At 42.9% G+C, this 15,249-nt stretch overlaps 1 protein-coding gene across 1 annotated transcript in view; it reads left to right on the top strand.

Moving 5' to 3' along the window:
- LOC310876643 (AN1-type zinc finger protein 3 homolog) overlaps positions 1-14,958 on the top strand; it is a 51,754-nt gene extending 36,796 nt beyond the window's left edge. The window contains exons 4-6 of the mRNA XM_083790230.1: positions 3,642-3,707; positions 9,515-9,715; positions 14,786-14,958. Coding sequence (XP_083646356.1) covers positions 3,642-3,707; positions 9,515-9,715; positions 14,786-14,940 — 422 coding nt within the window. The 3' untranslated portion in view covers positions 14,941-14,958. The remainder of the gene's footprint in view (positions 1-3,641; positions 3,708-9,514; positions 9,716-14,785) is intronic.
- Positions 14,959-15,249: the final 291 nt, after the last annotated feature.

Raw genomic sequence — 15,249 nt, forward strand, 5'->3', positions numbered from 1 at the left:
TTTGAAAAATCGAAGAGCGACTGACATTTCTAGAATCTGATCTCAGGTCAGAATGGGTTAATCAGACCAGTGTGTGTCCATGTGGAAACCTCGTATGAATCTGATCTCAGGTCAGAATGGGTTAAAAAGAGAGGAAAAAAAGAAAATGGCACCCCCACACACAAGCAAACCAGCACAAAGCCATGTAGTCAGACAACCATATGAATCCAATACCCAGACATTTTTTTTATCTCATTTCATTTGTATTGCCTCTGTGAGAGGTGCCATCACCCCCCCCCCCCCCCTACTGTTTATATTGTATCTCTGAAATCTCCTGGCTTTTGGTTTCTCAGGCTGGCAGTTTATGGCCACTTTTCCCTGAGAGCTTTCAGTCGATAACACTGCTGGCAGGTAGGATAGGGTTCCCTGCAGTGAAGAACTACTGTAGTGAAACACATCTCCTCAGGTGGGCTGAGTCCTGCCGTGTGTAGTACCACAGGTTCTCAAACATTTTCCTGTCAAGGAAATTATGTGTTTGGCCGCAGAGTGCGCAGACATCCATCTGTGTGCCAGGGAACCCCCAGAAGAGAACACAAAATAATAATAACTAGAAAAAGTGCCCTTCTGGGCACAGGTCTCCACCAGGATAGGAATCTAGGACATTGCAGCTTGCCTTCATCTGGTGGTTGGATAAAAGGGCAACAAAAGTAAATTATCCACCGATCCGTGCAGTTAGAGGTAAAAACACTTTTCGGCCAGTTATAGCGCCACCTTGAGGCTGAGTTGAAATTGTTCATGTGGCATTTCGTCCTCGGCCTAGTGGGAATGTGCGTGCACAATTTCACGGAAATCACGCGATGTGTTCATGATTTGCAGCATTTTGTTTGAAACTGAGCACTCCTGTGAACTTTGGAAGCCAATCTTAAGCAATCAGGATGGAGTCTGAGAAATCTGAAAGACCGGTTTCGTTGAATGGCTCTAGAGAGACTGTGTACCAATTTGCGCGATGTTTGGACAAAATCTGTAGGTGTACTGTGCAAAAACTTGTTTTGCACAAAGCGGCCTCCTGGTGGCGCTATAACAGGCCGTTCTGGAAGGTTTGGGGCAGAGGTTCATCGTTGGCATCCAGGGAGTGTGTGTGCAAAATTTGGCATCGACCGGGTTAACGGTGCCGGAGATTAGCTGCTCACGGACACACACACGGACGGACGGACACACGGACGAAAGGACGGAGTGCAAAACATACTCTCCCCCCATGCCTTCGGCCTGGTGGAGACAATAATTCTGGGACCCATTTGAATGACCACCTGTTGGGTCCAGGGACCCGTTGCATTGAAAACCTAGTTCCATCACTGACAGTAGTGTCCTTTTAATGCATCTACAGTACGTCATGAAACGACTTCTGTGCGCATTCGGACGAGCCCGTGAGTTGAGCACATTGGTCATAACCCTTTTCACTCGTTCATGTAGTGGGCCCCAATTAATTGGCCCAAACTTGCAATACTAGATTTGACCACTTGGGCTATTAGTGCCTCCAAAACAACCCTGGGCTTAGTTGAAACCAGGCCTTTTCTTTCTTTTCTTCCTCCCCCCCCCCCCAGAGCTGGCGATTGTAGTGACCGTTTTGCGCAGTAGAAGGTGGCAGCTGTAGAGAGGCCCCTGGCCTGGCTATATTTGTCCCGGTGGCACATATAGAAGGAGAAGCGATATGAAAGGTTATGCATTCACAGAGGAGAAGGAAGACACTTACCGTTGCCAGGGCAAGCTTCATCACTGTGCACCAAGACAAGGTTATTTGCTGGAGAAAAAAGAAAAAAAAGCAAGCGGAGGCTTTGCTGAATAGAGGCGTTATTAAATAGACCACAGGACAATGTGCAAGAAATGAAACCAGCTCGCTCACACTGCCCTGCATGGTCCCTGCCATTGTCGTTCAGGACACTTATGTCAGCACAATCCATGATGTATGAGCCGCATCACATGGCCCCTAGTTCCAAGTTTATAGATGAAATACTTTTTTTTTAAACGAGGTTAAAAACATGACATGACTTTAAAGGTGTAGTGAAATGAAAAAGACGTTTTTCACACTTCTAGACCATATCCGTGGTCATCCTATGGCCATACCTAACAATGGATGCCAAAAAAATGTGAAAATTCTCATTTCTGTGTGTTTTTATATCAAAGGTCCATAAAAACGATTGCATTATTTATTTATTAAAACGAAAACGTGCTGCTGTGGAGATACACATTAGCCACCGTCCCTAGCTACCGTCCCATCGCCTGAAGGGATGCGACGCTCTGATTGGTTCAGAAACCGGTGTTTCATGTTGAAACACCATTTTCATGTTGTTCACCATTTCCGTTTCACTACACCTTTAAATCCATATCCATATCTATTTAAAACTTTTGCCTCGATTACAATTAATGGGCGATTATATTTATTTAAAATAGTGAAAATAGCAGATCAACAAGTTCAACGCGTTGTTCATTAAACATCTATTAGTATTGTTTGTCAGTGTAAGAAATATATATATATATTTGAATTGCCCCTATGAGTTAATCATAATCATCCCTTTACACTAGTGTTTACTAGCTTATTTCAAGTTCAACTCATTCAACACCTCTTTCCCTCTGTGTCACATGGAAAAAGGTTCAACTCGAGCGTGCGCACGATACACAGCTGCGACATTTTGACGGGACCTGCTCGATCACCTCTAGGAAAAAGAATTACTAGGCGATGTGTGAAAATACCCAAAAGTCAGCAAACAGATTATAAATGAAAAGCTTCTCTGTTACGTCCATGTCAGATTAACCCATTCTGACCGGTCACCCATTTTGGTGTTGGCATCATGTTATGCTTTAGCTATTGAAAAATAGCAGATCTACAAGCTCATATCGCGCCACCGAGTGGCGCGATACGAGCTTGTAGGTCTGCTATTTTTGAAAAATCTAAAAAAACGACTGACATTTTTAGAATCTGATCTCAGGTCAGAATGGGTTAATCAGACCAGTGTGTGTCCAGTGGAAACCTCGTGTGAATCTGATCTCAGGTCAGAATGGGTTTAAAAAAACGGCAATACTAGGCGTAGGTTGTTTACTGAACTATCAGTGATTTCACCGTGACTATTGCAAAGCTCATACTTGTCATGGCGGACAATAGTAAGCCCTTGTATTCCAGTCGGTGGACCTCAAAATAATAAGAGTGCATTGTAAAGTTGTAGGAAAGTAAGCTTCTGTGTACAAAGAAGCTGACGCTAACGCACACCAAAGTCCTTGTGTCGGTGGCGGCACACAGGAGTGTGAATCCAACGTTTGGCCGGTTAAGCCTACATCAGGGAATGAGGCTTAACCGCCGAAACGGTGGATTCATTTTTGTCTTGCCTGCTGTCCTCATGTTTTTTTTCAAGATTTACTCTACAGTTTTCTCCCGTGTGCCGGCACCGCCACAAGGACATTGGTGTGCGTTAGCTTCTTTGTACACAGTACGTGGAAAGTAAGCTTCTCAACGGGTTTCTTTTCTGCAGAGTCTAAAGTTAACAAATGTCTTGCTTTCTCTACCTCTCTTGCTCTTTCATTATTTCCCCATTCCTCTCTTCTTTTAACTGTATCTCCTACATGTCTCTCCCCTCCCTCATCCTTTCCTCTCCATCCTCTCCTTCCTCCAGAGGTATCCAGCACAGACACAGCCGTCGGCACAGTCTCCACCCCTACGAAGCGGCCCTTTGAGTCAGGTACGCCCACGGCACAACAGTTGACGTTATTCTTAGAAGAAAAAACACTTGGTACATGCTTCTCACCGAAATGTCAAGTAGGGATGGGTCCGATTAATCGATTAATCGATTATCGTTTTTTTTTTCTTTTTTTTTTTTTTCTGTTTTTTTTTTTAAATGAAAATCTGTTGGAAAGGCAATATTGTCATCCAAACAGGACAGGGCTATAGGCCTACCAAAGTGTGCCTGGGATGTGTCTGTGTAGCTGCATGACTGAGAGGAGTGTGAGTGGAGATTGATTCCAATCAAGATACAGTTTTGGAGGATTTAGCAGGTGTTGGGAATTTACCTAATCAGGCCTAGGCTGGGGTTGCTATGGTGATCAATTGGATCAACAGTGGTCCAGGGACCACCAGTGGTCCTCATTTAAAAGATGGAGTTAGTAACCAAATGGACCCTTATTAACTCTCAAGAGTTACAATTATTGTTAATCAACTACATCAGGGGTTCCCAAACTTTTTTGACTTAGGTACCCCTTGGGGGGAAGATTTTTCTTATTTGTAGGGTTCATTAAACCACCCCCCCCCCCCCCAAAACGATTAATCGATTAATCGTTAATATTGAATTATACAAATCGATTTTCATTTTGGACACATTTACACATCCCTAATGTCAAGGATAAAGTCCACAACTCATTTCCATTGTGGTTCTTGGATTTTGGACAAGCCAAACATTTCAACAGAGAACCCATCGAACCATTTCCATTAGAGTTAGACCAATAACAAATATTTGGCTCCGATCCGGCAGAGAGTCCTAGATGACAGATTTTTATGGCTATCTTGAAGGATATTTAGTCAAAGCACTAAAAACAAATCCAATCAATTTGAAAAACTTGGATTGAAGTTAGGGGAGTTGCACCACTCGGTTCACACGGGTGGGATTTCTTTTATGAACTGTTGCGCAAACTGTTCTCATTTGTCTTCACCCCACTCACTCACACACACCTGTGTGAGTGAGTGGGGTCGGGGAGGATACGCCCACTGTTCTGGAAGAATGCTGTGAAGACGTAGCCTCGCGTACACTCAATACACGAGATTAATCTGCAGCTGGTTCACTTTCCCCAGGCTAGTAACGTTAGAAAATAGACAAACTACTAACTTTCTACGGAACTTTGTATTAGGTTTATTGTACAACTGTTTATGGTGTTCATTTACAACGCCAATGACTTGACGTCTGTCTGATATTTTATGAAACTATATAACTATATAGAGCCGTACATCAAACACAAGTCAATTTGTCTGCACTTAGTTACAACCTAAAATGCAACTCAACGGCTTTTAATTTGTCTCTAAATTAACTGCGAGCCCAGCCTTTAGGTGCATATATCTGCATATGCTTTGAATGATTGATTACTTTATAAACAGTTTGCAGGATTAAAAAACAAAAAAGCACAGGAACGTACAGTTCAATACAAGGTCTGCTATTAGGATGTATAACCCAAGAAAAGCCTATGGCTTGTTTCCATTGGGGTATTAAACTGGGGCCCTTCATATTAAATTAATCTGAATACTAAAGACACAAATATACAGTACAAATTGCATAAAATATATTGTGGTGGCTGGTGGTGGTGAAGTCTAAATAATAGTGCCTACCTCATAATTGTATAGTGAAATTAGCCTACAATAAAGCGGCTTTGTATGATTGAATTTGTGTTTATTATGTACTTGTATAATAATAGCATAATGTATGTCAGGAGAAAGGGGGTCAAATATTAGGTTCCGTTAGGGCAGTGGTTCTCAACGTTTTTGGCTGGGGACCCCCTGGAAATGCTTTGGCCATGTCTTGCGACCACCGCCCTTACCCCCTTCCCCACCCCCAATACTGCAGAAATAACCTTAAAGGTTTTATGACATTCATTTTCATTTATTTTTCTTTTTCTTTTAGGTTTTATGACCTCAATTACACCCAAAAAACCTGAACTTTGAACATTCAGTGTGGTTTTATGTTTTCTTTGGGGTTTTTGGGGCCTTTTGAGCTACAATGAAAACAGGCAACACAGTGAAACAGTGACATCTGCTGGCAAATCCCATTGACATATATGGGATTTGCAGTAAGTGATGTCACTTACTGCCGGCAAATCAGAGCACCTGTTTGAGCCAGAAAACCCCAGATCACAGAAAATCTACTGAATGTTAAAAGTTCATGTTTTTTGGGTGCAATTGAGATTAGAAAACCTAAAAAAAACAAGAACAATTCCAAAACCTTTTTTTTTATGTCACAATCCCTTTAATATTAGAGAAAATATGTCATAAATGAATACTGAAACCAGATCTAATCATTAAGGAAAGTTTATGCATGTACTATTAGTTGGGGTGTTTACGGCAGTTCTGTGACTGTGGAGAGCAAAGGTCAGTTTCTCAATGCATTTGTCATCTAGGAGGGTTATTAAACAAATGGAGCCCCCATGGAAATCATTTAGACCTGACGTCGAAATGAAAAAAATGTCTTCTAAATTCTGACAGTCTTCTGAAATACCGATGTTTCTGTATCAGCGGTGCACAATATTTCATGTCGAGGACCCCAAAAATGCAATTGGCCTCCGCCCCCCCCCCCCCCCCCCCCCATCTGAAAATATGTTGTTCCAGGGACACCTCTGAGTTAAAAACGTTCGCTCTGAAAGAATATATATTCAAAGATTTGCACCACATTTTCACAATTTTTCAATAGCTAAATTATAACATAATGGGTTAAGGCACAATAAGGCAAAATGACCTAAAATGAATTCTGAGAACCCTTGCGCTGGGGAACCGTTAGGGACCGGAACCGAACCATTAAGCAGTTACGGAGCTGGAATGGAGGAAATGTCAGGATCAGCTGCAGTGGATTGATCCAAAATTGCTGCTGGGTTAATTGGCCTTACGGGGGGGGGGGGGGGGAGGCAGAGGCAATGAGATGAGGGGCTGGGGGGGGGGGGGGGCAGAGGCAATGAGATGAGGGGCTGAGGGAACTCAGCCGGCTAATCAAGCGTTTGCTGGAAGCAGACGATGCTGGCTGTGAATGTGCGGGTCACAGACTTATATTCAGAACACTAACGTAACATAATAGGCTTAGACTTATCAGGAGTCTGGGCTACTTACATAATGGTCGTAGTAATTTGCTTTGGGGGCGATGGCTCACATGTGCATGGCTCCCATTCACTCACTTATGTAATGCAGCTGGATCATATGAGCACTGTTAATAAAGTATTCAATCATTAAAAAGAAAAAAAAACGGTTTGCAATATATACTGTATATATACACTAATATATAAAAATGAAAGATGTGTACAATAAACAGTCGGAGGGGGTCATAGCACTGTGCTATGCTCACAAACTGCGTGTGTATGCACTAAGGCTGTACCATAGCCCTTTTTTTTAGGACTCGAACTTCGGCAGGAATTTTCGAGCGAACATCCGGACCATTTGTTTCTAATTCATTTAAAAAATAACCTTTGAGATATCCGTCTCGATCAGAGCGCAGCGCATCTCCCCCGCTCTTTATCAATCTCTCTCGTCTCTCCCAACAAACACACACACACACACACACACACACACACGCGCGCTCACACACACACACACGCGCGCTCACACACACACACACACGCTCACACACACCGTCAAGTGGCTCCGCAAAACAAACAGACGATCAGCAAGCTCACATGCAGGCAGCTAAGACGACAGCGTAGCTTGCTTGTTAGCTGTCACTCGTTAATTTGTTCCACCTGTGTATTCTCAGAAGCGCATTGAAGTGGGCACAGGGCAAAAGCAGAACCTCCATCACCGTGACCGCTTTGCTTAAACAATGATCAGAGTTCACTGCTTTTTGGCAATAGGCTATGTGATGCTAGAGAGCATATGCTAATATAGCATGGCTGCGATTCCCCCTATCAGCGATCATGCTTGTGTGTGTGTGTGTGTGTGAGAGAGACACGTCTTTAAAAAATCCTAACTTCTGACAGGAATGCACTAGAAACTTACTTTCTTTTACATGCTCATATCGCATTCTCGCCGAGATATATTTTCGAGTTAATAAAAAAGGGAAAAGATAATATTTTTTATTTAAAACGAAAAAAAAAAAAAAAAAAAAAAGGTTCAAGCCCATTAATTAAGATTCGAGTGCCAACCCTAACGAGCGAACCTTGAATGTTTGGGGACAGCCTTAGTATGCACACACACTCACACTCACACTGACTCTTTTTTTTTTTTTTTAAGATATTTTTTTTGCGGCTTATGCCTTTTATTGATTTTTGAAGGGACAGACAGTAGGCTGACAGGAAACGGGAGAGAGATGGGGGGATGACATGCAGTAAAGGCCGTGTCGGGCTCGGGAGTCGAACCCGCGGCACACTGCGACTGGATTACCAGTCAGGTGCCCAGACCGTTACGCCACGGCCTGGGCCACTCACACTGACTCTTGAAGTGTATTGCATCTTTCCTTCTAGTTATTAGTTTCATTAATTAGAAAATACAAGCTGTGTTGAATCCTGATGCGTTGTGAGCTTCTACATCTGTTTATGTTTTGCACCCTGTCCGCGTGTGTGTGTGTCCGTCCGTCCGTCCATCTGTGCCTGAGACCTGTGCTCCGAGGAGCATTTTTATAGTGCTATATTTATATATATATACAGTCGGTTCCTTGATATATAAAACATCAACTAAATCTGTCAGGATACATTTTTTATTCAATTCATCAAAATAGTAATCAATAGAATCTAATCACTACTATTGATTACCATTCATTATTGTTGCAGCCCTAATCTGGACTTGTAGTAATCAGCGTTTTGGCCACAGAAATTCACCCAGATAACAGCCAGTAGGTAATGCAGCATGCAGTTTTCAGATGGCACACACTGTGAACACACACACACACACACACACACACACACACACACTCACACACTCATGGGACAGACCATGAGGATCTGGCCGTTCAGCCTGGCCTAGTTCTCAGAGACTTATCGAGCACTGATCTGTATTCGCTGCTTGGGCCAGTAAAAAAAACGTAAAACTCCCAAAAAGTGTGCAGGATTGATGAGAGAACTCAAGTTGAATTCCCAGCATGCACTAGGGCTGAACGATTTGTGACAATGTCTAATTAAGATCTTTCTGATGCGTTTGATTTCATTCGTGTTTTAGCTTCAGTTAAATATTTACTGTGTAGAAGACATTTAAAAAAGCAATACAACGGAACCAGTTGGCTCGCGGTTAGGTTTATACTTCAAACCCGTCTTTGGGCCATGGGTTCGGTTTCGGTACAGTTAAAAAAGGAGAAATGTATAATAGCAGGAGCCTACTATATATTCTACAAAACTCTGTCTGTCTGAACACATTTTTCTCCTCAGTGGATTCACAGCATCTGAACTTGCACATGGACATATCATTACAATTATGCAGACACTCCCAAACACAATTTTTCGCTTTTCCCAAATTTAAGCAGTTTCTTTTTTTTTTACTGTGTAACGTTAACGGCTGCAGTTTTTGCCGCTGAGCATACAGGGTCTGTTGTCACGGTTACTGCTGCAGCTCTCAACAACCGTCACATATAGGCTAATCATTATTGAAAAGTATATATACTCTATTAAGTTGATTAGTACGATTTAACTGTTGCACCATTACTTTAAATCCAGATCTACAGTAGTAGTAGTCCTGTTGGAATGGTTTGAACATATTATAATGCAGGTTGGTTTTCATCTATGTATGTATTGAACAGTACCTGGCCGGCTAGTGAAACATGTTTACGTGTGTGTGTGTGTGTGTGTGTGTGTGTGTGTGTGGCTGAATGTGTGTGTCCAGGCTCTGAGTCGGAGAGCGACGCTTCCCCGGAAAAGCGGGCTAGAGTTGGCGAGGTGCCAGGGGCTGAGGAGTCTTCATCGACATCATCATTATCATCATCATCATCTCGCAGCGGTTCCAAACAGCGGAGTCGCAGGCGCTGCCATCGCTGCCAAACCAAACTGGAGCTGGTACAGCAAGAACTGGGCTCCTGTCGATGTGGTAAAGACTGCTACACACACACACACACCCAGGGCTCCTGTCGATGTGGTAAAGACTGCTACACACGCACACACACCCAGGGCTAGCTGATAAGACTTCCATTACAGTTGTTAACTTTTGCCACATTTCTGATTTGTTGAATGATTTTTAACCCATTCTGACCTGAGATCAGATTCATACGAGGTTTCCGCCGGACACACACTGGTCTGATGAACCCATTCTGACCTGAGATCAGATTAAAAAAATGTCAGTCGTTCTTCGATTTTTCAAAAAATAGCAGACCTACAAGCTCGTATCGCGCCACTCGGTGGCGCGATATGAGCTTGTAGATCTGCTATTTTTCAATAGCTAAAGCATAACATGATGCCGACACCAAAATGGGTGCCCGGTCAGAATGGGTTAAGACAATCAGTGCCGGGGTTTTCTTTCAAAATGGAAGCGCAGGGTGCTGGGAAGATATGGCCCGCTTTTACTCTGTAAGCCGGGAGACATATTTTTTGCTTGCTTATACCTCGCCAAGATTACGATAAAAGTCGCTGATGATCGCTCGCTTCATATTTTGAACGCGGAGGCATGTTGAAGTCAGAAATGAAGATCTTAGGATATCCATCTGGTCAAAACCACGGAGTGGTAGAACGGTAAACAAGGAAGTGAATGACAACGCGCGTGCACGAAAGAGCAAGGACTATGGTGCAGAAGGAGAGATACAGATGTATACCAATGTGCATACATGGTGGAACCATATTCTTTCAATATACTTTTGTAGGGGAAACGAGACCGCAAGGACTTTTTTTGTGTTTGACTGTACTGTTTTTACATTTATGTTCAATAAGCAACATATTGAGTCATTCGGACACAGCCCTTATTGAGACGATTGAAATACGTAATGTTTTGCCAGTTGTGATGTGTGTGCAAAGTTTTGCAACTTTTCGAGGACGTTTAAGCACCTCAAAAATGCGATTCATTTGGGAGAATAATAATAATCATTGGGATTTCAATAGGGCTTCACACTACTGTGCAGTGCTCTGGCTCATAAAAACAAGTATTCGATTAACCTACTAAAGCAAGGGTCTGTTGTTGGTTCTAAATATCGATTTTGATATACAGTATTTTTGGTTATTTTGGATTTTGATATTTTTGGTTAATTGCGAAATAGTTAAACACATAAGTGGCACGTGGGGGCACGGTGACATAGTCGGTAGTGCTGTCGCCTTACACCTAGAAGGTCCTGGGTTCGATTCCCGTTGTGGGCGCTGGCGGCGTGTTCTCTCCTCTGTGTCATCGGTGCCCATACCCGAGGCGGGGTTGGCGAAAGGGCCTTTCTGTGTGGAGTTTGCATGTTCTCCCCGTGTCCCCTAGGGTAGGTACCCTCACAGAAAACATGCAGTAATTTGTAATCCTGGTCTGTAAACTACCTTCCCCTGGCCAGCCGAGGCGCCTGATGGAGGGGAAAGGAACTGGTCGGAATAACGTGTTCCTTCCACGTGCTACATCCGGCCCGGGGAAACTCTCCTCGTCGTGTGGAAAAAATAGCTTAGACTCCACATGCATAGAAGGAAGCATGAGGTCAGTCCATGATTACATTAGATAATTGACACTGGGTGAAAAAATGTGTTACGAAATCGTGGGATAAAAAATAAAGAAAGAAATTAGTAGCACGTAACACATCAACTGAATTAACCTTTCTATCCATATTTAGGGCATGTACATAATAGGTTGTCAACATTTGCAACAAGCAAGGACAAACATATCCGATAATTATATAAGTATATAATGTCGGTAGCTAGAAGTACAGTAGAACTATAACAAAAGCTATAATAAAAGGTTATTTTGTTCATGCATTAATGCAATTACGCATGCACGTATGTACGTACAAATGCATGCTTGTTGAGTCGTTTTGTGTGCGTGTGTGTGTGTGTGTGTGTGTGTGTGTGTGTGTGTGTGTGGCTTTTACTAGCCTCGGGGGAACCCTACCACAGGCCTGAACTGTTTACACTTCTCACATAAAGCATAAGCCAATTACCACAAACACTAATGCACTTTAACCAATATGAAGGTAGTAATCAACCTGTTTGCATCCATATTAAAGTGCTTAAAGAGACAGCGGTTTTCACTGCGCTGCCATACATTTGCAGCCAAATGGGAAATTGGCATACCTTTAAAAAAAAAAAGAAAATAACCAGGAATCACTGAATCCACAGGCCAATTGATTCTACGCCTACTTAATAGTCGCACAGTATGACAACATATTTCATAGGGGCTAAAGGGGATAATAGTAGCAGTTCTGACTAATTGCTGATTACTTCGCTAACGGTGTTGTGGAAGGTTGGTCCATGGATTGGAAGCTAACTGGATCTGATAATTAGTTGAATATGTATGTCTGCTCTTCAGCGTGTGAATGGCTAGAAAGGGTAGTTGCTTCTAATACAATCGCAGCATAGCCCACATTTTTTGCTTTTGTTAAAGCTATAATGATGATCAAATGATCAAATTGGTGTCAAAGTGTATATTTTTGGGGTCAAGGAATCTAATTAAATAGGTTTCAAGACTAAATGACCATGACAATATGCACATTTAATTTTGAAATGCATGTCTTCCCACTTGCTGAAATATGCGTATTGTGTTATATGGATGTGAAACATTGAGAATCCTAGGTACTGAGTAATTAACAGAAGCAAAGATTTTGGCTCGGCTGTATTCCGATAAACGGTGACGATCTCGTGGCCATTTTGAAAAACGTGTATATTTCAGAAATGAAGAATGACGCAACTCGTCTCTTTGGATAAATCCCCTAAGGTACTTCCATACCAAAGGGGACCTTTGCATCATATTTCACTTTTTTTTCCATGTGTATTTTTCATACATTAATGCCCCACTTCATCATTCAAGACTAGTGTTGTAGCGAGCTTGTAGGCTGGGCTGTGTTGTAGGCCAACACAAAACAAATGTGTTTTTTTTAATTGAAAGTGGTTTAAGTCTGTTTGTCATAAATAAACAACACATTTCCTGGAAATTCACAGTTTTGGACATACAAGCTTTGTGTTTTATGTTTTGTTTGTGTGCATGCTTATCGGGCAGCTCTGTGTGTATGCAACCTTGTCTCTGCTGGTACAGCTGAACCCACAGTAAAGTGGGGCATGGGACCGTGAAGCCCATTCCCAGGGGTCCCCGTGGACAGAGTGCATTGCTTTTCAATCCATTATTTTGTGTCAGTAAATCTGACTTACCAAGAGAAATGCAAACTGGCTGCAGCAGATGGCAGTTTTAACCACTTGAACCCCACTATCCCATTTGCCAAAAAATAATGCTATTTTTGGCGTACACTCGAGCGCTGTTTCCCAAACACTGGATCGGGACCCGATTGTGGGTCACTGACCAATTTGTATGGGTCACGACTCGAGTAAAAATCCCATTTTTATTTTCCTACCTGAACATATGACACAATATATATATATAGACACCAACCATATCTGTCAAGGCTTTCCATGACACTATGGTCAAGTTGACCACTTGCAGTGATGTAAATAGGTTTTCAAAGTAATGAGTCCCAGGATGCAGGGATGGTCTTTTTGATGAGTCCCAGGGACATTTTTATGAGTCCCCACTTCAACGACGTTAGGAGTCATACAGTATTTTGCCATTTTTTTTTACAAATTGCAGCATTTAACTCCCATTTCATTTTATATGGTTATAATGTGGTTATATTTCATGTAGAAAACGGAAGAAGAAATGATTACCGTATTCTAACTAAAGCTAGCAAAATGAACTAGAATAAAAACAGTACAGTAAGTGCATCCCGCGGATGCAGAGGTCGTTGTTTCATTGCGTCCCTTAAAACCCATTCTGACCTGAGATCAGATTCATACGAGGTTTCCACCGGACACACACTGGTCTGATTAACCCATTCTGACCTGAGATCAGATTCTAAAAAATGTCAGTCGCTCTTCGATTTTTCAAAAATAGCAGACCTACAAGCTCGTATCGCGCCACTCGGTGGCGCGATATGAGCTTGTAGATCTGCTATTTTTCAATAGCTAAAGCATAACATGATGCTGACACCAAAATGGGTGCCCGGTCAGAATCCCATTTTGTGTCTCTGCATCAATTGTACATACACTATTATTCCAATCAGATCCTGATCTGTACTGCCCCCCCTGGTTCGAGGCTCAATGTCATCCTCCTGGGCTGAACCAATTCCCTTACTGTTCTTTTCCACTCTTTTGTTCTATCCTGGGTCGATCGGGGCCCAGCGTAATTTTTTTCCCAGACTTTAATTTTGCGGGTGACATTTAATCAGCACTCAGCAAGCGCTGAGCAGCATTATCGTGCACATTAATTAATTAATTTTAAGACTACGAGAGCTAAGGAGCTCCGTCTCTCCAAGCTTAACGAGCATTCCTGTCGGGCACTGCAGGGCGGCGTGAGAGTTGTGGGGAGATTGAGATGAGGATTTGGCTTACCGTTCATTCTTACTGTACATGCAGACAAAGTGAGAGCAGGGTTTTCCTGGCTAGGAGGGAGTGGGCCTTTCCATGTGTACACTTTCAGAGTTAAATGAACCCATTTTGGGTGGGAACCCCTTTTGGTGTTGGCATTATGTTATGCTTTAGCTATTGAAAAATAGCAGATGAGCTATGTATGAGCTTGTAGATCTGCATAGAAACATAGCTTTTTCAGAAAAACTGTCAGGATGTAGAAGACATTTTTAGAATGTGATCTCGGGGTCAAAATGGGTTAACAGACACAAAGTCACAGTGTGATCATCACCCTGATTTTGACATTGATTGTGACTAACCCATTCTGACCGGGCACCCATTTTGGTGTCGGCATCATGTTATGCTTTAGCTATTGAAAAATAGCAGATCTACAAGCTCATATCGCGCCACCGAGTGGCGCGATACGAGCTTGTAGGTCTGCTATTTTTGAAAAAACGAAGACACTTTTAGAATCTGATCTCAGGTCAGAATGGGTTAATAATGAAACTGTCAGGATGTACTAGACATTTTTAGAATCTGATCTCAGGTCAGAATGGACTAAATGAGTTCCCCCTCTCTCTGTCTCTTTCCACAGGCTACGTCTTCTGCATGCTGCACCGGCTCCCCGAGCAGCACGACTGTATGTTTGACCACCTTGGCCGCGGGCGCCAGGAGGCCGTCCTCAAGATGGTCAAGTTGGACCGCAAAGTGGGCCGATCCTGCCAGCGCATCGGGGAGGAATGCTCTTGAACCCTCCCCCTACCCCCCCCCCCCCCCCCCCCCAAAAAAAAGGCATCTTCAGTGCCAAGATGGTGTCTCACTTGCTAACAGGGACGTGATCTTATTTTCTATTTCAGTGGTTCTCAAAGGAGTCCAGGGTTCCTTGGGGGGGGGGGGGGGGTCCCAAATGGACCCTTACAGGTCTGTAACTTTGAGAGTGTGGAATTGGAACTAAATCGGCCCGTAAGGGTCCATTTGGGTCCATTGTTGCACTCTTAAGAGTTAAGGGCGTCCTTGAAATTAAAACGTTTGACAACCGCTGTTCAATCCTTCAGATTC

The sequence above is a fragment of the Protomyctophum parallelum genome, assembly GCF_964188405.1.
Source record: "Protomyctophum parallelum genome assembly, chromosome: 2".
In the NCBI taxonomy this organism is placed as follows: Eukaryota; Metazoa; Chordata; class Actinopteri; order Myctophiformes; family Myctophidae; genus Protomyctophum; species Protomyctophum parallelum.